Source organism: Lemur catta, chromosome 7 (genome assembly GCF_020740605.2).
Source record: "Lemur catta isolate mLemCat1 chromosome 7, mLemCat1.pri, whole genome shotgun sequence".
Taxonomy (NCBI): Eukaryota; Metazoa; Chordata; class Mammalia; order Primates; family Lemuridae; genus Lemur; species Lemur catta.
This window is the reverse complement of record NC_059134.1, coordinates 101,309,449-101,329,645: the sequence shown is the minus strand read 5'-3', so window position 1 is coordinate 101,329,645 and position 20,197 is coordinate 101,309,449. Positions and strand designations below refer to the sequence as shown.

Below are 20,197 nucleotides of genomic sequence, written 5' to 3'. Positions count from 1 at the left end.
GCCTACTGGCTTCCAACATGTCACCCCTCAATCAGCTCAACAGGACCTGGAGGCTGGGAGGGCCTCAGGCCCTGGCCCCTCTTGGGAGTGAGCATCACTGAGGCAGAGTGGGCTCCTGCCGAGGGATAATAGCCTCCCTCATCAGCAGTCACAGGCCTCACCCAGGGGTGCTGCCCACCCAAACAGCAGGACCACCCTCTGTTTTGGTCCCACCATGGGGGCTGCTGACCTCAGAGGCTGCTGGGCCCCCTACAGTGAAGGAGCCAAGAGAACTAACTGGCTGTGGGGAAGACAAGCCCATAACCACCCCACCAGTCTCCCCCCAAGGTGGTGGAGGCCTGAGGCAGCAAGGACAAGGCAAGTGGCTTGGGACCCACTTTGTCCACTCTCCTGCCTCCCTCCAAGCTTGAAGCTCACGAGGGAGGATGTGTGGGGAGGGGACAGCACCAGGCCCCTCGGCTCCATATCCACCTCCAGAAGGACGGCTGCCACCCAGAAGAGCCCCACACTGGTGCTCCCTCCCCTGGGGGCCTGTGTGGCCAGGGCAGGTCTGTGAACTTCCTCCCCAAGCCGCTGTCCTTGATAGCCCCAAGGTGGACTCTCCTGACATATTCCTTCAAGGACAGCCTGTCAAGGAGCCAGGGTGCCCGAATCTTAACCACCCCCGGGGGCTGTTGGGACTCTCCTGGGTCGCTGCCAGGGCCTCAGATCAGGCCCAGGTGCTAAGTTCAACATCAGAAGCACAAGACGATGAAACTGAGACTGAGGTGCCTGTCTCCTACAGATGGGTAAACTGAGTCCATGACCAGGTCCAGGAATCTTTCCTCTTACAACCAAGCCCTTGAGTGACAGGAGCTCTTAGCCTCCTCGCGCAGAGAGAAAGACCAAGTCCCACAGTCATATGGCAAGACTGAGGCCCATCCTTCCAACTCCCGGACTGTCCATCTTTCTGCCCTTCCACCCTGATAGACTCCCCCCACCCTGTTCAGGGCCATTCTAGAAATTTCTGGAGTAAGGATGTTCTTTCCCTTCCTGATACCAAGGAGCTCCCGCCTGCCTGTCTTTGTTTTCTTTGCCTAGTGGTGGTGGGAAGAGGGGAACCCAAGATAAGTCTCTGTCCCTTGGGCAGAGAGAACAGCAACAGGGGACCCCAGGGGTCCCCATCCCCAGCACAGGCACAGGACATTCTGGCAAGACTGCCCCAAGTCAGGGCCTCTCCCAGACTCCCACAGGTGCTTAGAGCTGACCTCAGTAGCACTGACTTTGGGCACCAAGACTGTGAGCAGCTGGAGGACAAGCAGGGACCGAACCTCACCCCAGGCTGGTGCAGGAGGGCAGGAGGGGCCGAATCCACAGAAAGCCACAGCTGGGGGCAGGCAGGGAGGACCTGCTCTTTCACTCTTGATAGGACTTTGGGGGAAGAACCTCAAGAGATCCTAGAGGGCACCATGGTGGGGAGGGTCCCAAGACAAAAGCTTGTCTTGGGTGTCCGGGGTGCAGGGAGGGGAGAGAGGGACAGGAGGCCAAGCTGGGCCTCTGGAGATTGGCACCTGCCACGCCCACTAAGGGATGGCCCCCAGCTGAAGGGTGGGGCTCCTGTGGGCATCGAGGGGTCTGGGCCTAAAGGTGGACCAGGCTTCAGACCTGGAAAATGCCTGGAGAGTCACCTACAGATGGAAGATCATGATGCAGAATCGAGCAGCCCAGGGCGATGGCGACCAGGGGCACGAGCAGCAGAGCCAGGAGGGGAGGCCAGGGTGATGGGAGGAAGGTGGGGGGCAGGTGGATCCAGGGAGAAGTCCTGAGTGACAGAGTGTGGCTGAGTTGCATCTCATGTGTCCAGTGGCGTGACAGCCCACCACTGCCACCCCTGAGACCCAGACCCAACCTCACTCTCTGTGCTGCAAACGTGGGTCTCTGTTCCTTACAACTGAGGGGCTTAACAAACATACACCAATCTCTCAACACGTCTGGGACCATGGACCTGTCAGGGTCTCCACAAAGGAGTGAACACCGTGGATGAGGTGGCCAGCTCAGCCTCCAGCTTCAGTTCCAGTAGCCGCCTGAAGTCAACAGAGTGGATTTGGGGGTGGGGAGAGTCCCAGGGTCCAAACTCCCTAGAGGCTCGGGAAGGAGCAGAGACCCTGGAGTCAGGAGAACTGGAGGCCACTTGGACTCAGCCACTGAAGCTGTCATAACTCAGAAATCACCACTTCCTCCAAGGGCTGTGGCAAGGATTAGGTACACACTGCCCCAGAGGCGTGGGCCCTATCCAGCCACCAGGAGGCAACACGAAGTCCTGGGGATCCGTCTGCCTTCCTGAGAAGCTAAGGTCTCTGGAACCAGGCCAGAGACCAGCCATGTTTCCTGTCCCAGTCCTCAACCCAGCAAGGACACAGGGGTGAGACAGAGACAAGCTACCCCAAGAGCCCAAAGCCATGCTCAGCCCAAAGGCCTGGGGGTCACTTACCAGCTCTCACAGACCCTAGTGTGGGCCCAGACCCCAGCCCAAAGCCAGGACCTAAAAGCACCCACCCCCCCAAAAAACTGCACAGGACTGTTGGAATTTGGAAAGTTTTTGTTTTCTTTTTCCCACACATTTCTGGGGTTGGGGTGTTTTCCAAGACTTGGACACATTTGTTAACAAAGAGAGAAAAAAACTGGGGGAGCAGGGAGCCTGTGGGCAGAGAATGACCCCAGCAGTCCTCGGACAATGCCTCGCTTCCTCTTCCCTGCTGCCCGTGCCCAACAGGTCCCGCAGGCCACTGCTCGTGGTATCTAGAGTATTTGTCTTTAATATATATCTGCATTTGCCTTTCCCGCCCCCCGCCCCCCACCCCTGCTCCTCCAGCAGCTTCCCATCAATGCACGTCGCCCGGCAGCACACACAGAACAGGCCTTCAGCCTGAGCCCCTTCCCCGGCGGCACCAGGCAGCGCCACTCCTGGTGAGGAGACTTGGGGCACTGGGGACAGCCCCCTGCCCCACCATGCCCTGACCGCCCACTGGGCCCACCCTCCCACCCTTCCCCCACCAACTCTGGAAACCCAAAGGGAGGAAGGGAAGGGAGAAACCAGACACACACAAAAAGGAGAAGTGGAGAAGGAGGGTGGGGACAGAGACAGCAAGCCTGGGATGGGGGCTGGAGGGCTTGGGTGGAGAAGGAAGGCAGGAGGGACAGAGGGAGGAAGAAAAACTGAGGAAAATTAACAGGACGAGTAGTGGACACTTTACAAAACCCCCAGCCTTCCTTCCCGCCCAACCCCACCAAAATAAAACTACCCCCCTTAAAAAAATAAATCAACCCAGGGCTGTGAGCACGTGCCCTGCCTGGCGGGCGCAGGGCTGAGAGGGACAGTCAGCCCCAGGACTGAGATGCCGGCCGCAGGCGCAGGCAGGCGGCAGGAGGAAGGGGACGAGTACGGGGTTGTTCCTTTTCTTTTTTTGCTTTTCCTCTTCGTGAGAGAAGCCTGAGGCAGCCAGGGAGAGGGTTCCCAGGCCCCCGGCAGGGAGAGGGCCGCACCCTCCTCCCGGGTCCTCCCGGGAGGGGCAGATGGCAGTGGGGCGCGGTGCCGGGGGCTCAGACGTAATACTCCTTGTCTTTGTTCTTCTTGGCCTTGCTGGGCGTCTTGGGGGCAGTCGGGGCCTTCTCTTTCACCACTGCCCCGTTGCTCTGGGCCGAGTTACTGATGTAGTTCCGGCTCTGGTCCACCTGATAGGAGCCCTCGTCGCGGTTGCGGTACTTGTACATGGCGTAGAGGAGGATGAGGATGCAGAGCGCAGCCGCCGCCACGATGCCCACCACCATGCCCGTGGTGCTGCTGGACTCCCGGATCACCTCCACTGCGCCCGGCGGGCCCCGCTCCCCAGGCCCCGTGGGGTTGGCTGTGGGCAGATGGGGGAAGCCGGGGGCTGAGGTCACGCCCGGGCGCAGGGGAGGGGGCCTCCGCGGCTCGAAGGACGTGGGGGCCCCGGGCCCTGGGGGCGGGTTCTCCAGCAGGGGCTGCAGCGGGTCTCGGTGGTTCATTTTGCCCGCCGGCAGGTTGGGGGCCGGGGCGGAGGGGGCGAGCAGCACCCCAGGGGCACCCGTGGCCCCATCTGTCCTGAGGTTGGGCCGGGGAGCGGGTTTGCGGGGTGACAGGAGGGTGGTGCGGTCCGTGACCAGGGGGAAGGTGGTGTAAAAGTCCTCGTCGTCCGTAGGGGGGAGGCTGGAGTCAAAGACCTCCCCCGAGGCGAAGCCCGAGGCCTCGATGGGCTCCTCGCAGTCGCTGTCGTCCCGCTCAGCCTGGCACGGGCCCCCGGAGGGCGGGCGGCGGGCCGCGGGCGGGGGCAGCGTGTCTTGGGTGGCGCCCACGCCCGTGAGGAAGGGGTAGAAGGTGGGGGGTGGGGGCACGAAGGGGGACCTGGTGGCCACGGGAGGGGGGTCTAAGGAGTCCTCCGTGATAATGGGCAATATTAACTCTCCTCCTAGAACAAGAGAGAGAAGAGAAAAAAGAGGGCGTCAGCGAGGGCCGGGGCGCAGGCGGCCGGCACAGAGAGAGAAACAACAGCCTCACACACCCAAATCGGTTCCAATTGGCTTTGGCGGAGACTAGAGCGGGCCGGGCCCGCCCGCCAGCCGGCCGGAGCACTGCGCTTTAAGCGGGCAGCGGCTCGGATGCCCTGGGCACCCCACGCACGGGTTCTGTGACTCTGGGTTTTGGTCTTTTGTTTGTCTTAAGAAACCAAAAGGAACAGAAAGAAAAGGAAATTGAAAAGAAACGGAAAAAAAAATTCTACTGTTTTAAGGCTTTAAAAACAGATACAACAGCAGCATTTAAACAAACCTAACAACAATATCTTTTAGGGTTTTTTCTAGATTTTTCTCTTTTTTTGCTTTTTTTTTTTTTTTTTTTTTGCTTTTTGTTTTTAAAAAAGAAGATAGCATACCACGGAATTCAGGCAACTTACATCAACAAATAGGCCGTGTGATTTTAGCATGAAGAAAAAAATTACAAACAGAGCTGTGTAAGCGGGTTCTCCCGGAAAAAAATAAGAAAAAACAACTTTTCCGTACAACGTTTTCTATCTGTTTGGTATCTCCCTCCCTCGCTCTTCTCTCCCTGGCCATCTTCCTTCCTCCTGAACACTCTCCTCCCTCACTAGCGCCCTCTTCCCCTCATTAAACACAAAGCTGAAATCTGCACCGTGCAGGCTAGGGCCGAGGACCTGTTACCGCCACTTGGTGTCAGCATGTGGGGTAGGGAGGGAATAGTGGGCAGGAGGGCTTGGAGTGGAGGTGCATGACAGGCAGCTATGTAGGGACTGCTACATGAGTGAGAGGACTTGGGACGGGATGGCCATGGGAAGGGGCGTGGAAGGCTGTGGGAGAGCGGACAGTGAAGGTGGGAGGTGAGGAGGCCAGTGAGGAAGAGCAGACGGGGAGGGCTCAAACACACTGGAGCAGGGTCCTGTCCCATAGGACTCTGGGAGCGGTGGCGATGGGCCATGTAGACGCAGGGAGGGGGGAAGGGGCACGGAGTAAGGGAGGGAAGTGGGTAGGGCCGTGAGATTCCTGAGCTAAGCCTAACTCTCCAACTTTCTTCACCCTCCACCTCTGACCCCCACTGACTTCCCCCCTCCCCCTCCCCAGAACCCCCATGGGCCGCCAGGACCTGGCCAGGGCTTGACGGCCTCTGGCCCTCTTATTATTGTTAAAACAATAATAAAACAACGGAAAGAAGAAGAAAGCAAAAAAAGAAAAGAAAATACATACACAGCCATCTGGGAGGGATGCACTTGCTAAAACAGGGCCCAGGGGAACTAGCGTGGAGGGCTGTGTGAAGGGGAGAGTAGGTCTCCCCCTCCCTGGGTCTGATAACTGGAGTCCCCTGGACAGAAACTGCAATTCCCATCAGCCCCCAAAGGGTGAGAACTACAACTCCCATTAGCCCTTGGAGAGGTGTGGACCACAATTCCCATCAGTCCCTAGGTCAACAACTATTAATACAACTCCCATCAGCCTCCTGGGCCTCCCCTCAAATCAAAACAGTGCAACCCCTGGCCTGGGGTAGAAGGAAGTTAGAGCCGGCTGTAGGTGGCTGGCAGGAGGCCTCACTCCTCTTGTGGGGCACCTCTGGGCCTGGTGGGGCTGGAGGTTTCCTCCTTGGCTCTCCCTCCAGCACAGCCTAAGCTCTGCCCACACCTGAGAGCCTCCCCCTGGTCTCTGCAGGGTGTGGTCTTCACAGATCACGCCCACAGGCCCCCCAGCCCCTTAGTGAAAGCATCCCTGGGCCTCCACTGCCAGGTCCCCCCTGCCCCACCACAGCCCACCACAGCCAGGCCAGCTGCATTCCACCTCCGCATCTTAGAGCTTTTCTCCTTCCCCCTCCCACCTAGCCACAGCCAAACACCTATGCTGACCCTTCAGACAGAGCTCCAGCAATCTCGCAGAGCCATCCTTGGCCACACCAGCCAGCCCACAGCCAAGATCTTGCCATTGAACTCAAAGCCTTGCCCCAGGCTGCTCTTCCTACCAGGCTCCAATGTCTGGGCTGGGGCCCACCTACACCCCAGAATTTGAAGCCCCAGCCTGGCCCTCCACAGACTCAGCCACAGTGGAAAACCGAGCCAAGAGCAGAGAAGCATGTTTTGTGGTGCTGGGACTGTCTCACCCTGGCTTGCCATGGATGAGGATGCTTAGGCCTGTGTGGGCAGGACTTCCCAAGGTCACCAGGTGTTAGTGTCAGGCAAGGTGAACAAATGGACTCTCCATTCCCTTCTGTGGGTCTCAGAGGCCAGGGAAGGGCCAGTCTCACAAGGAGCCCAGGAAAGCCTGAATCCTCCCCTGGCCCATGCCTCCAGGAAGCTGCAGGGGCTGCTTGATGCTTGGCTTAGATGCTAATCTGGGAGGCCGCACACCTGTTGTCCCTGAGTTCCTGTGTGACTGTGGGCAAGTTTCTTCCACTCTCTGGGCCTCAATTTTGTCATCTGTAAAACTAGGATATTGTGCTCCAGTCCTAGGGTGAGGCCAAGGCCTGCCCCCACGGGCCCTCTATCCTGTGGAGGAACCTAGTGTGCCCTCCCATCCCCACCTGATGCCCCAGACCCACCAAAGGACAGCCCAGCAACCTGGTCCCTGGGTGAGGGGCAAACTCAACTGTCAGCTTTCCGGAGGAGGGCAGTAGTCCCTCCAGTGGGGGTGTTCCTGGCCCAGCCATGACAGGGTTTTCCTTCCTGCATGGACCCTGAGTGCATCGGGGGTCTCCCTGCAGGCCCGCACCACCTGCCCTCTTCCCTGACCTTTGCCTTCTCTTCAGAACACCTTCCCCTGCTGACACCTCAGCATCCAGCCGAACATCTTCTCTTCCATGCAGATCTCGAAAGGATGCTCCCTGCCTTGGGTGCCTCTGACACCACGTCCCTACTTTGTCCTGGAGGTACAGCTTTGGACTCACCGCCAGGGAAGGCCCAAAGGCCCAAGTCCCATCTGTCTGTCTCCCTAGCACATAGCAGTGGGCCTGGCCCAGAGCTGGGGTCATCATGATTTTCCAGGGGAAGAGGAACGATATTCCTCAGGCATTTCCTCTGAGCCAGGCCAGGCTAGGTATCTGGGGAAGTGGGTGGGAGCCTCTCTCCTAAGCCAGAGCAAAGCCTTGGGCAGGGCCACATGATTCCTGAGCTAAGGAATCCCTGAGTTCTGAACACCCCACCCCCTCCACCCTCCGAGGTGGCAGGCACGGCTCAGAGCTCAGCCTGGCAGGAGCCTTGTTTCGCAGCCCGGCTCCCACTCACTGCCACCCCCACCTTCCATCTTAGACCGGGCCATCCGTTGCTCCTGGACACTCCAGGGTCAAGGCTTGGCCTAAGCTGCCTCATGACCGCTGGCCATAGGTGGGGCCCCAGAGAAATGCCAGGCCCAGGGCACAGACCCAGAGGCCCTTGCTGGGACCACATCTTGCCCTAGAGGGGCTGACAGGCTGATCAGGGCACAAACCTCAGCTCTCTACCAACTGCTCACCCCTAGCTGGGCCAGGGCACGTGGCGGGTTCAGGCCCACAGACAAGTCCTGCCCAGCCTGAGCTCCCCACACCATGTTCCCCAACTTGCTGGCCCTTGGGACCAGAGGCTCCCTGCATCCTCCTGTGCAGCCTTCATGACCCCCAGAGCCCTCCCAGGCCTGCTCACACTGACCTCTTGCCCCTTCAACCCCAGCCACTGCCTGTCTGGCCTCCATGTCTGGGTCCCAGCCCTGTCCCTGCATCTGCAGCTCCTCTGGGGCTTCCCTGAGCCCTCCTCTGCCTGACGCTACGACAGCACATCTCCTGAGGTGTCCTGCCCTCACCTACTTCCCCCTACCGGTGCACCCTTCTCATGACAGCCTGTCTCCCGCCCTGCTTCCTCCCTGTGTCCTTCAGGTGTCCCGCACTCCACTCCCTCTCTACAAGACACCAGGCTGTGGGGAGCCCATGAGAACACTCACAGTCTTCCTTCCCCAACCTGCCCTGGCCTCTGAGGCCGCCAAGTCACAGTGTCGGGTGCTGGGCTCTCCAAGGGTCACACACCTTGGGTTCAGGAAGCATCAGAAGAGGGTGCCTGGTGAGGAATAGGAAGGGCCTGGAGGAGGGGAGGACCCCTCAGAGACTTCTCACTGCCCAAAGCCCAACTGCTGTCCCTCCCGCTGGGATCTGCGGGTACAGACTCAGGATGACTCATGGTGCCTGGGGTCCAGCTCTATGCCAAGGATGCACACTGGGATAGGGTGCTCCTAGGAGCCACCAGAGTCTGGAAAGGACCCCAGGCAGCCTCCTGCCCCTCCCCCACTCCAGGCAGCTGTAGCACTTGGAAAATCCTCACAGGGCACACTTATCACAGATGCCACCCACCCTCCATTCCTCTGCATCCTCAGAAAAACTGAATTTCAGTGCATATCCGTCCCACTTACTAGAGAATTCCATTCTGACCAAGGAGACCACCAGCCATTCCTGGGCACCCCTTCCTCCCAACTCTCCTTCCTCTGGGGGCTGCTTGCCCAGCAAGCTGGGCCCTTTCTGCTGTTAGGGCACACAAGGCCCCTAATTAGAAATCTACCCAAGAACCCCATTCCCACCCAAGCAAGGTGTGCCCACCCACAAAGGGGGAGTCTAGAACCGAAGCTGAGAGGGTCCAAGACGAAGCAATTAGCTAGCTTAGGCCCCATCCACCAGTGCTGGAGCCCTGGCCGGGCTGTGAGGGGCAAGACAGCCACTAGCCTACAGCACATTTCATATGGGTTAGAGAAAAGGCAGCCAGTATGGACACAGCCCTGCGGTGCACACCTTGACCAACAGTACCTCTGCAAAACTGGAAAGAACCATTCTCTCCTCCCAGTGGACACAGTCCTGTCCCGGGACCCAGGACACATGGCTGGGAAGCAGAGCACTGGCCAGATTTCAGCCCCTACTCACCTGTCCAAGCAGAGAACCACCTGTGCCACTGTGTGTGGTGGCCTGAAGGATGGTGGCCCTCCCTACCCTGAAACCCCAGCACAACAGGGCAGAGGCCAGGGTAGTTTCAAGGTCAGAGAAAGGGAGGTACACTGTGGTGTGTGCACACATGCACACACACGCACACACACTCTGAGGGGCTGTGTTTCTGTGTACCTAGGCATATGTCTCTAAGCACACATGTGCAAGTGTGTACGTGAACCTCGCTAGGTCTGAGCATAAGAGTTGTGCATGTCAGTGAGGGGACCCCCGGCTCTGGCATGGTCCGCTGGCCCCTGAGCCTGGGTCTGAGCTCAGTGTGCACGTGTGAATGTACCCCGAGAACACGTGACTGCACCACCGTGGGTCTGGGCGCATGGGGTGCACACCTGTGAACATGTCATTCACCAAACTCATTTTCTCCTTCTCCTGGGCAGCCAGACTGCATTTCCCAGCACCCCTTGCAGCTAGGCATGGCCATGTGACTGAGTAGCGGGCACTGCCATCCCGCCCCCAACAGCTTCTTGTGTGCCATCTTCCACACTCCTTCTTTTACAGGGGCCTTGGAAACCATGTGTTGACAACAGAGGCGCCACAGCTGGAAGGGGTGTGGGCTCCTAAATTGCCCCTTGGAGCAGAGCCACCTGCTGACCGGAGCACCCAGGGAGGGCACACCCAAGTGAGAAACTTCTCTTGAATTAACCACTGAGATGTGCGGCTTAGCTGTTACAGAAACAAAAGTTACTTTAGCTGATACAGGCACCGGCCCCAGACATGGATGTCACAGCAACAAAAACCTCTGGCACTCCTGTGACAATCCAAGGAGCCAGGTGTGGAAGCTGGGAAGACGCAGATCCATGTCATGCAGCGGCAAACCGTTTGGTTGTGATGACCCAGAGGGTGGGCGCGCACCTACTCAGGCACCGAGGGAAAGGGCTGGGAAAGGGCCCGGTGACCATGCTGGCTTTCACTGTCTGCTTTTAGCAACATCATACAAGAAAGACACAGACTGTGGCCAGAATTGGCTGGTTTGCAAGCAGAAAGGAAGGGACTAGACAGCCCAGCAACGTGGGTCCTGCAAGAGTCAGAAGAGCCACCACTTCCAAACCCCAAACAGTAAGGAGGGAAAACTGAAAAAGGGCTTGAGGCCCAGCAAAGCTTCTCATAAGGGCACTCAGCCTTGCTCAAGGATCAAGCTTAGGGTGTGGCCTCCCTACCTATTGTTTCAAAGTCTGCAAGACAGTCACCACTACACGAAGACAAAGAGGCACAGGGGGAGCAACAAGGAAATAAATGGGCCTTGAGAGTTGTGCCTAGGAAAGAACTCTGGGTGGGGCTACTTTGGCTGTAAAACCTTCTTTGGGCCCCCAAATATACATGAGCAGGGGTGGGCTGCAACGTGACAGCACCCCTAAGGAGGCCCACTTCGGAGATGGCCACGGAGGAGGAAGATTGAGGAGAACATCCCGGAGACAGGGCCAGGGGCCCCAGGCAGGAGAGGGAGTTTCCAGAGAGCAGAGGGGTTTAATGAGGAAGCCAGCCCCCCGCAGGCGCAGAGCCTCCGTGCTGGCAGCATTGGAGACCCGTGCACATCTAGGCCACTGGGTGTCTTCCATCTTTCCCTTCTTTGAACGAGAGGCCGCGTCGGGGTCGTTATCTCCCCGCCACTGTATTCTGGGTGTGTGCTGGGCAGTGGGGGCAGTGAGATAAATCATCTTTGCCGTTCACTGGTCTCCAGACCACACCCAGGTCCCCAGACCAGAAGAGCCAGGTCTGGGTGGGATGGAGTGGGCGGCCACCTCCCAGACACCCTCAGCTTTGAGATGAATGCCCTAACGGGGTGGGAATTTGGGTTGTCTCCCTTGAGGAGGGGTGGGTATGTTCTAGGGGTGGGAGGAAAAGTGAAATGGATTCTTGATGACCCGAAGGCCAGACTGGCAAATAATTCACTAACTGGTCCCCAAATCTGTTTCTGCTTCCTCCTGGGGACACAGCAAGGCCGTCCCTCCCAGCCTTCCTTGAAGCTAGGTTGGGCCCCATGATTGAGCTCCAGGTGACAGATGTGAGCAGGAACAATGGACACCTCTCCCACGCCTGGCCGGTAAAAACCTCCCCTTCATGAATCCATGCTGGGTCCGCTTCCACCGCAACTTGGGATGTCACCTGAGTCACTGTTGCCCACCGATCAGGAACCCTTATTTATAACTTAGTTGAATGAGAAATGTATTTGTGTGTGTTAAACCATGGATGTGTGGGTTTGTCTATTACAGTAACTAGTGTTACCTGAGACCCTCTGTGAATCTGAACACATTTGTGCTTCTGTGGGTCTGAGCAAATTCTGTCTGTGGAATTAAGTCCAAGTGTCCCTCTGAGGGTCTCATTCATGTGTGCATGGGGCAATGCCTCAGCAGGGGTGTGTACCTGGGGTGAGTGCAAGAGGCTGCTTCTGTGGGTCTGAGCACACATGGGCATGGGTGAATCTGAGTACACACGTGTGTACGTGTGTGCCCTTGTGGGTCTGAACAGTTGTGTGTACCCAGCTGAGTGTGAACATAGAGGCATGCCTTGTACTGGGCATGAACATGTGTACATGCCCCATGGATCTGAGGATATCTGTGTACCCTTCTATGTGCCACTACCTGGGTACCCTGCTGCATGGGGACCTTGGAGCACAGAAGTGCACCCATACTGTGAGCACCTGTGTGAGCCAATGTAGGCCTAAGTGTGTGTGTGTGTGTACACGCACCTCTATGGGGGTCTGAGCATATGTACCTGTGCTTCTGTGGGTCTGTATGTACATATGTGTTCTTCTGTGAGTCTGAACCAACATGTACGTTTCAGCAGGCAAGCATGCGTGTATACATCACACTGTGGGACTGAGTTCATGTATGCATGCCTGCAGGAGTCTGAGCACATGCGTGTGTCTGAGCACATGAGTATGCGTGAAAGTATGAGCCTCTGCAGGTGTGAGCTCAGTGGGCCTCTCAGGAGCAGTGTGGGAGAGCGGCAGGTCTGTGAGGCTGAACAAACTGTGCATGTGTGTGGACCCCTGGGGCTGAGCACACACAGCCTACCTGAGAATGTGCACACCTGAACCTTTGTGAGTCTTAGTGCATATATCCACCTTTGTATGTGTGTGGGCATGCCAGTGTGGGATTGAATACACACGTTGGTGCATGAGTACATCCCTTTAAAGATGTACATGTGTATCTTGGTGAGTATACTTGGGTAGAGCTGTAACACACATGCACCTCTGTGAGTCCGGGCATGGATCTGCACTTTGGTGAATACCTGTGTGTATGTGCACACATGCACTTCAGTGGGTCAGAACACATTGTGTACATGCCTGATCTGAACATGCATACAGGTCTCTGTGGTTCTAAAACATGTGTCTGTAAATCTCAACACAGGTGTGGGATTCTGTGGTCTGAGCGCTTGTGTGAATGTACATCATACAGGGAGATCTGTACATTCATGTGTGTGCCTCTGTGAACTGAGCATGGATGTGTAATCCTTTGAGCCTAAAGACGTGTCACAAGGCATGTGCCTCCCTGGGTCTGAGCACATATGTGCACACACTCAGGTCTGAACATACACCCGTGCTTTCCAAGTGTCTGCAATATGCAAGTGTGTCTATGTGACTGAGCATGTGTGTGTGACTCTGAACATTTGGCATGTATGTCAATAGCTGGGAGTGTGTGAGTGCCTCCGTGGGTTTGAGCATGCATGCGTGCATATCTCTGAGAGGACATGCAAGGACCTTGATAATCTGAGACACCGTGGTTGAGTGTGTGCACGTCTTTGTGTGACTGAGCACTCTTCTAAGTGTAAACCTCTGGGAGCTGAGCAGGTGTACACCTGTGAGTCTGAGCACCAGCACCTCTGTGGGTATTTTTGGAGCTCTAAGCACGACTCAGTGTCTGTGAGTACACATGTGTGTCTTTGTGAGACTGTGCATGTGTACATGAGCTGGGTCTCAAGAGGTATGTATCTGTGCATATGGACTTTGGGGGGTATGAGCACACACGTGCCTCTTGAGGTCTAAGCATGTGTGTGCCTCTGTTGGTCTGGGCATGGATGGTGTGTGCTCTTCTAGGTTTTAACGTATGTGTGCATGTGGAAGTGGGCCCACGTGAGCTTGCCGGTGGGTCCGTCGATGTGTGTGCAGGGATGTATGCAGGCATGCCTCTGGTCAAAGCACATACATGTGTATACAGATGTGTGCCTCTGTGGTCTGAGCCTGTGTGTACTCTTCCTGCATGTCTCAGGGTGTACAAAGTCAGATCCCCACAGGGGCCAGGCCCAGAACACAGTGTGTGGGTCAGGCCAGATGAGACAACAAGGGGTGGTGGGTCACATTAGCAGCTGTACGGTGCCTGCCCCTAAAGGCGGCCCCGCTCTAAAAGAACGTAAACAATATTCTTTGGCTGAGTTGCCAACCTTAGGTAAAATGACCGTGTAGATGATGGTCTGACCAAGCAAGGGAGGAGGTGTGGGGCCTGGGGTCGGTGGCGAAGCCCAGTTAGCGGGTGGGTGGAAAGGCCGGCAGGGATGATCCCAGACGCCACACCTGGACCCAGGGACAAGGATCAATCTGGAAGGGGGGAGGGGTGCAAACACCTGTGGGGTCAGGCCCTGGGCAGCCACTGCCTCCAGCCAGGTTGCCCCCACCTCTAACACTGACCTTGTAACCAAGGGATACCCGGCCCTCTGCTAGAGAGAAGCCTCATCACATAGGGGCCCATGAGAGGCTCTGGCTAGAGAGCCTCTGGAGGGCATGGCTTGGGGGACATGGCCTGGGGGACCCTGGAGTCATCTTGGTCCTTGTCTGGCCTCCCATTGGGATGAAAAGGATCCAGTGATAAGCCTTTCAGAGTGATGGGAGTGTAGACGTGTAAACATGTACAACACAGGCCTGGGAAGAGCCTGTGGCTTCCGGCGGTTTCCTCTGGGGGCTCCAATGTGCACTCTGCCCTCCCTCTAGCCTTATTTTTAAAGCTGGGTCCTGGGCAGGCCGCCAGTCCCTCCCTATTCCTGGCTTCTAGTTCTCCTACACCCTCCATCCGCCCCTCACATACTTGGCTTTTTTCCCAGGAGGATGGCCCAGCAGTCAGTGACCTCACAGAGCCCTGACTGGGGAGCAGCTGATCTGCTGGCTCCAGCTTCTCCTGACCCGCCGCCCTAACACAGCCGAAAAGAGCTGAGACCACCAGGGCACACACTCGGCGTCACACCCAAGCCCCTGACGAGACTCCAAGCCAGGGCTGGGAGGGAGGTTGGAACCTCGGTGGACAGAATGTGGCCCTGGTGGGGTCCAGTGTGCATTGCATGTTCTGTGTGGTGACCTTCTAGCCCCAGATGCCCCTCTGCAGGGTCCAGGGAAAACAGAGACTCCTGTCACCCGGGAGTTCCTGTCCCAGAGCATGTGAACATGGGCACATGTGTGCAGACATATGTGATGGGGCCACAAAGCATCTTTTTCTCATGACCCACACAGACCTTTGTCCCCAGAGCCCCATCCAGGGTTCTCAGGGGGCCATCTACCACAGCCACTTCCACAGGCCTGGGCTAGCAGTGCGGTTTCAGCCACAGGAGCCCTCAGTAAGTGCCTAGAGCTTAGAGGGGTGAAGCAGGCCTGGGGAGTGTGGATGCCCAGAACCTCCCAAAACAAGGGAGGGGTCGGAGTGTACATCCCTGAGCTGAGATTGCCCACCAAGATGGAGGGACAGCCCCAGCAGAGAAGCCTCCCAGAGCAGAGGACATGTGTCCCAGAAATCCCTCTGTCCTTTATCCTTGAAGCTGAGCCACTGCCCCAAGGCTCATGGTCCATGATTAGCTCCTGCTCCCTTCTTGTTCTACCCACACTCCTTCCAAGGTCATGGCCCACCCACCCTCAGCTCGAATGCCTCTTCTGGAGTTCAGAGGCCCCCAGGCCACAGGATGTACCCAGGGCCCACTGCCCACCTCCTGAACACATGCCCTCCCCCAGCCCTGCAGGTACCACCTCAACCTCCAACCTCTGCTACCAACAGCCCAGGCACCACCCATTGCAAGGTAACGAGAAGTGTCTGGGAGCCCAGGCGAGACCTGTGGGCAGCCCTGCACTCCCACGAGTGAGCTCATCTGGCCGCCACCAAGGCCTGTGCTTCCCCACTGGGAAATCTGGTCACATCCAGTCCTTTCTCAGTTCAGCCGCCAGCCTCAAGTGCTTCACCCTCCCCAGCTGCTCTCGGCCACCCTCAACCTGTTCAGATGAGCAGCCCTGGCACCCACTGGTCCACTCCACACCCTATGTCTCTCAGGCAGCACTCAGGGCACCCCTACTTTGCTGACTCCAACTGGAAGCATCAAGCAGAGGCCTGGAAGGCCCCCCCCCAGCCCCGCTGTCCTCCTACAGCAGGCCCCCACTAGAACCTGGGCCAGACCTCAGGCCCCCATCTCCCCAGGGGACCACATGTCTGGCCTAGGGGGCACCTCCCACCCAGCACACTGCCCGGCACAGAGCAGTAGCTGTGCTGTAACTGTCCTGCCTTGGCAGTCCTGGTGGCATCCACCCTGGGAACTCTTCAGACCAGTATACTGGACACTTCCCTGAGACTGGGGATGAGGAGGGTCCAGGATCCAGTAGAGACCTCCTCTCTGGTGACCAAGAGAGCACCAGACCCCAGGGCAGATGGGAGTTGCAGTTCCGGACCCAAGAGCTGATGGGAGTTGTAGGCCTGCATTGTCCACCCACCCCCACCCCAAGGACTCATGGGAGCTGCAGTTACTCATCTTTCTAAGGAAAAGTCTCCCTCTTTCCCCCCCAGCAGCCCTTGGCTATCAACCCAGGACCCCAGGCTAAGGACTTCACTACCTCTGAGGGGTGGGGAACAAAGAAGGCACCTTGCCAGAGGGCATTTGAGGGACCTGGGGGATGTTAGGAAGGGGACCGATCAGGGAAAGCTAAGGCCTGGCAGCAGGCTCTGGGGCTTGGGCCAGGTGGCAGGGACTGTCGCCCCCCTCCCAGCAGCGTCGCGGAGGGCCCCGGGGCAGGGGAGGGGGGAAAGGCACTCACCAGTACTGGGCTCACACTCCTCCAGGTCCTCATCGTCACTCGGACACTCGGCCGAGGCCACCAGGAGGTCATCTGTGTTCTGGGGCGAGAGGAGGGGTGGGGAAAGAGGGGTCCAGAGAGGTCAGCAGACCCCACAGCTGCCTCCTGAGGCACGGCAATGGTCCAGGGAACAGAGCCCTGGGCTGAGACAGACAACAGGGTCCAAGTCCCAGCTCTGCCCTCATTTGCTGGGTGACCTTGGGCCTCCATTTCCTCCTGTGCAAAGGAAACTTAACAGCGCCAGCCCTGCAGCTGCCCTGGCTTCCGAGGATCAATGAAACAGCACAGGTTGTGCTTTTTACTTCTGGGAAGTGCGGAGACCGGACCTCGGCCTGCAGGGCCGGAGCAAGGGGGCCCAGGATGCCCCAGGCTGGGGTGTGAGAAGGCCAGCACTGGCAGGGCAGAGTGGGGACAGACCTGGAGGGATTTCCTGGCCCCAGCTTCACCACCCCATCACCCCTCATCTCTCTCCCACCCCCTTTCCTGGAGCCTGAGAGAAGGGAGCGGGCTGCACACAATAATTAGGGCTATGGTTGCCATGACAACGGGAGTCGACTTTGTCAGCATTTTCTCTCCTCCTGATTGCAAAGAAAGAGAATCCCCAGGATGAGTGAGCGTAAGGGGGAGTGGGGCACTTGGGCGGTGTTAGGGAAGAGACCCGAGGATGGAAGCAAAAGTCCAGGCAGCCGGGTGCGGTGGCTCACGCCTGTAATCCTAGCACTCTGGGAGGCCAAAGCGAGCAGATCGTTTGAGCTCAGGAGTTCAAGACCAGCCTGAGCAAGAGCGAGACCCCGTCTCTACCAAAAAAATAGAAAGAAATTATCTGGACAACTAAAAATATATACAGAAAAAAAAATTAGCTGGGCATGGTGGTGCATGCTTGTAGTCCCAGCTACTCGGGAGGCTAAGGCAGGAGGATTGCTTGAGCCTAGGAGTTTGAGGTTGCTGTGAGCTAGGTTGATGCCATGGCACTCTAGCCTGGGCAACAGAGTGAGACTCTGTCTCAAAAAAAAAAAAAAAAAAAGTCCAGGCAGGAAGGGAGTCCGAGGGACTGCAGGCGGGGAAGAGAGGACCAAGCTGAAGGCCAAGGACAGGAAGGGTCAAAGGGTCATATCCTGCCTCCTCCCATCTTCACACACTGCAGCCCTCACCCACAGGCAAGGTAGAGCTGGGAGGACCCACCTTCCCTTCTGCATTCTTGCCCCCTCACCACCAGCCTCCATCTTGGATGCATCCTCATCACAGCTGTGACTGCTGGGCCCATCCCCCTCTTCCACCTGGTGGTCCACCTGAGACCAGACAGCCCTTCCTTCCCTGTGATCTGGAGGGCACTGGGCATGGTGGTGCCCAGCCTTGGGTGGAGCTCAGGCCTTTCTCCCCAGGCTCCCTGCTCCCTAGGGGCAAAGCCTTCAGATCCCCTCAGTTCCCTGGCCGAGAGGAAAGGGGTACAGGCTTGTCTCTCCCGGATGACCCTGGCTCCCTGCAGCACAGACTGGCAGGGAGGAGGAGCCTGGAGTTGCGTGAAGCCCACCCTTCAGTTAGTGGGCAAAGCTGAAGATGGACTGGTGGTAGAGATAGGGCACGTCCTCACGGCCGTCTCTAGGTCCCTCCCTCATCCTGGGAGCACATGGGGCCCTCCAGGCCTCGAGGCCGAACAGCCATAGGCGGTGAGATGAGGGGTGGGGAGGGAAGCAGCGCTGGGGGCAGGTGGCTGAGCAAGGCCCACGTGCCAGGTGTGAGCCCTCCCAGGCCAACAACCAGAGCAGGCACTGGTGCCAACAACCAGAAAGCTCAGCCCAGCCCCTGATGGCCTCAGCAAGTCACACATGCTCAACTGGCTTTGGCCACCAGGGAAGCCAGGCCCATCCTGCCCCGGCAGAGCCACATTTCCCGAGTGCAGCCCCTCATGTCCTCCCCCATCCCTTGGGCTTGACCTGGCCCAGGAAGCACCTGAGCAGGGGCCAGCCCTGGGGCAGCGTAAAACACAGGGGACTGTCTGCACCGACAGCCCCCAGACCCACAGGACACTGGGGCCCACTGTGCAGTGGCACCTGCTCAAGGTCACAGGGAGAGGACTGGTGAAGGCAATGGACTTGCAGCCAGGGCCTTTCCCACTGCAGTCTGTGCTGCAGGGAGCCAGGGTCATCCCGGAGAGACAAGCCTGTACCCGTTTCCTCTCTGCCAAAGAACTGAGGGGATCCGAAGGCTTTGCCCCCAGGGCACAGCGAGCCCAGGGAGAAAGCAACAAGGAGAGGCTGCTCCTGGCCCCCTCCAGCCTCTGGCCGGGTGACTGCATCCAGCTCCTCCAGCGCTGTCACCTCTGCCCAGAACAGGGCCATCCTGGTACCATCCATCTCCCACCGCTGCCCATACAGCACTAGGCATGGCCTTTACTCGGGGACAGAAAGGGCCATTCCACCCTCGCCCCCAGCCCAGACTCCCATCTCGTAGGTGGCGTGGTCTTCCCTGGTGTAGCTGGGCTACCAAATTTCCCCTCAACTCTGAGAATGGTTCCTCTAGAAAGAGTGACCATTCCCACATCCATAATCTCCCTTGTCACCAGGGTGAAGGCCACTTCCTGAAAGGTGACCTTGCCCATTGCCATGACAAAAACAGCAGGGACAGCATCCTTCTGGATCCCACCAGACCCCTCAGACCCTCATGGGGGCACCACAATCGCAATGCAGACATCAGCCCTATCCCCCACCTAAAGCCTCGCCCTTGTCCCCCAGCCGGAGGGGGCCTCACCTGGGTGGTGCTGTCCCTCAGCGTGGGGGAGCGGCCCCGGCGCGTGGTGGTCGTGGCCATGGTGGTGGTGGTCTCCATGATGGTGGTGGCCATGTCAGCCAGCAGGGTGGTGGCCGTGGTCTCTGCACTGAGCAGCACAGACGGCCCCTCCCCCACCAGGCGCAGGTGGCCCTCGGTCCGCACATTGGGGTCGCTCTCGGCGGCCAGCGCCAGCACCTTGAGCCCATTGTAGTAGAGGCCGGACACCTGGCCCTGGAACGGGCGGCCCTGATCCCGGCCCCCGATCTTGATGGCAGCCTGGCTGTTGAAGATGGTCAACTGGCGGCCTGGGGGGAGGGGAAGGTGGGGTGACAGACAGAGGAGGGGCAGGCAGTGGGGGGGACCAGGAAGGGATGGGGAGAATGGACGGAAGCCAAGGGGAGGAAAGAGGAACGGAGGAGGAAGCCAGCAAGTCGGGGGTGGAATGAGGAAGGGGCAGACAACCAAAGGGAAAGTCCTTGTCAGCCACAGCCCCTAGTGCAGCCAGGTGGGGCCCCCAGAAGGGGAGGGTGCCCAGGGCACACATGGGCAGGGGAAAGGGAGCCCAGCCCCCCTCCCCACCATGCGCATGCCTCCTCCACCTTCCCCATCCCCTCGCCTCTCCTGCTCCAGGGTCATCGCCCCTCTTCTTCCTCTTCCCTTAATTCAGCCCCCATCTTCTTCCTCTGCTGCCCCAAACATCCCACCCCAGTGTCCAGCCAGAGCCACAGAGCCAAGGAGCCCTGGGAAGTGGCAGATAGAGGAGACAAAGAGGCAGAGACAGAGGAGGCGGCTGCCGGGCCAAGGTGGAGTCAGTGCATGTGAAAGCAGAGGAGGAGGCGAGACTGAGGGCACTCGTGTGACAGTGTGACTGTGTGGGAGCAGCACTGCTC

The 20,197-nt window shown here is 58.3% G+C and overlaps 1 protein-coding gene across 9 annotated transcripts in view; it reads right to left on the bottom strand.

The window, feature by feature from the left end:
- Nucleotides 1-2,563: 2,563 nt before the first annotated feature.
- The window catches only part of NRXN2 (neurexin 2), a 109,865-nt gene continuing 92,231 nt past the window's right edge, over nucleotides 2,564-20,197 (bottom strand). For 5 of the 9 annotated variants that reach the window (XM_045556159.1, XM_045556160.1, XM_045556163.1 and 2 more), the window contains 3 exons: nucleotides 19,287-19,612; nucleotides 16,500-16,578; nucleotides 2,564-3,884 (listed from right to left, as the gene is read on the bottom strand). In XM_045556159.1, the coding sequence (XP_045412115.1) occupies nucleotides 3,580-3,884; nucleotides 16,500-16,578; nucleotides 19,287-19,612 (710 nt within the window). In that variant the 3' untranslated portion in view covers nucleotides 2,564-3,579. Of the gene's footprint in view, nucleotides 4,467-16,499; nucleotides 16,579-19,286; nucleotides 19,613-20,197 lie in introns of all 9 variants that reach the window. The other 4 variants (XM_045556156.1, XM_045556158.1, XM_045556155.1 and 1 more) reach the window with 1 other exon arrangement.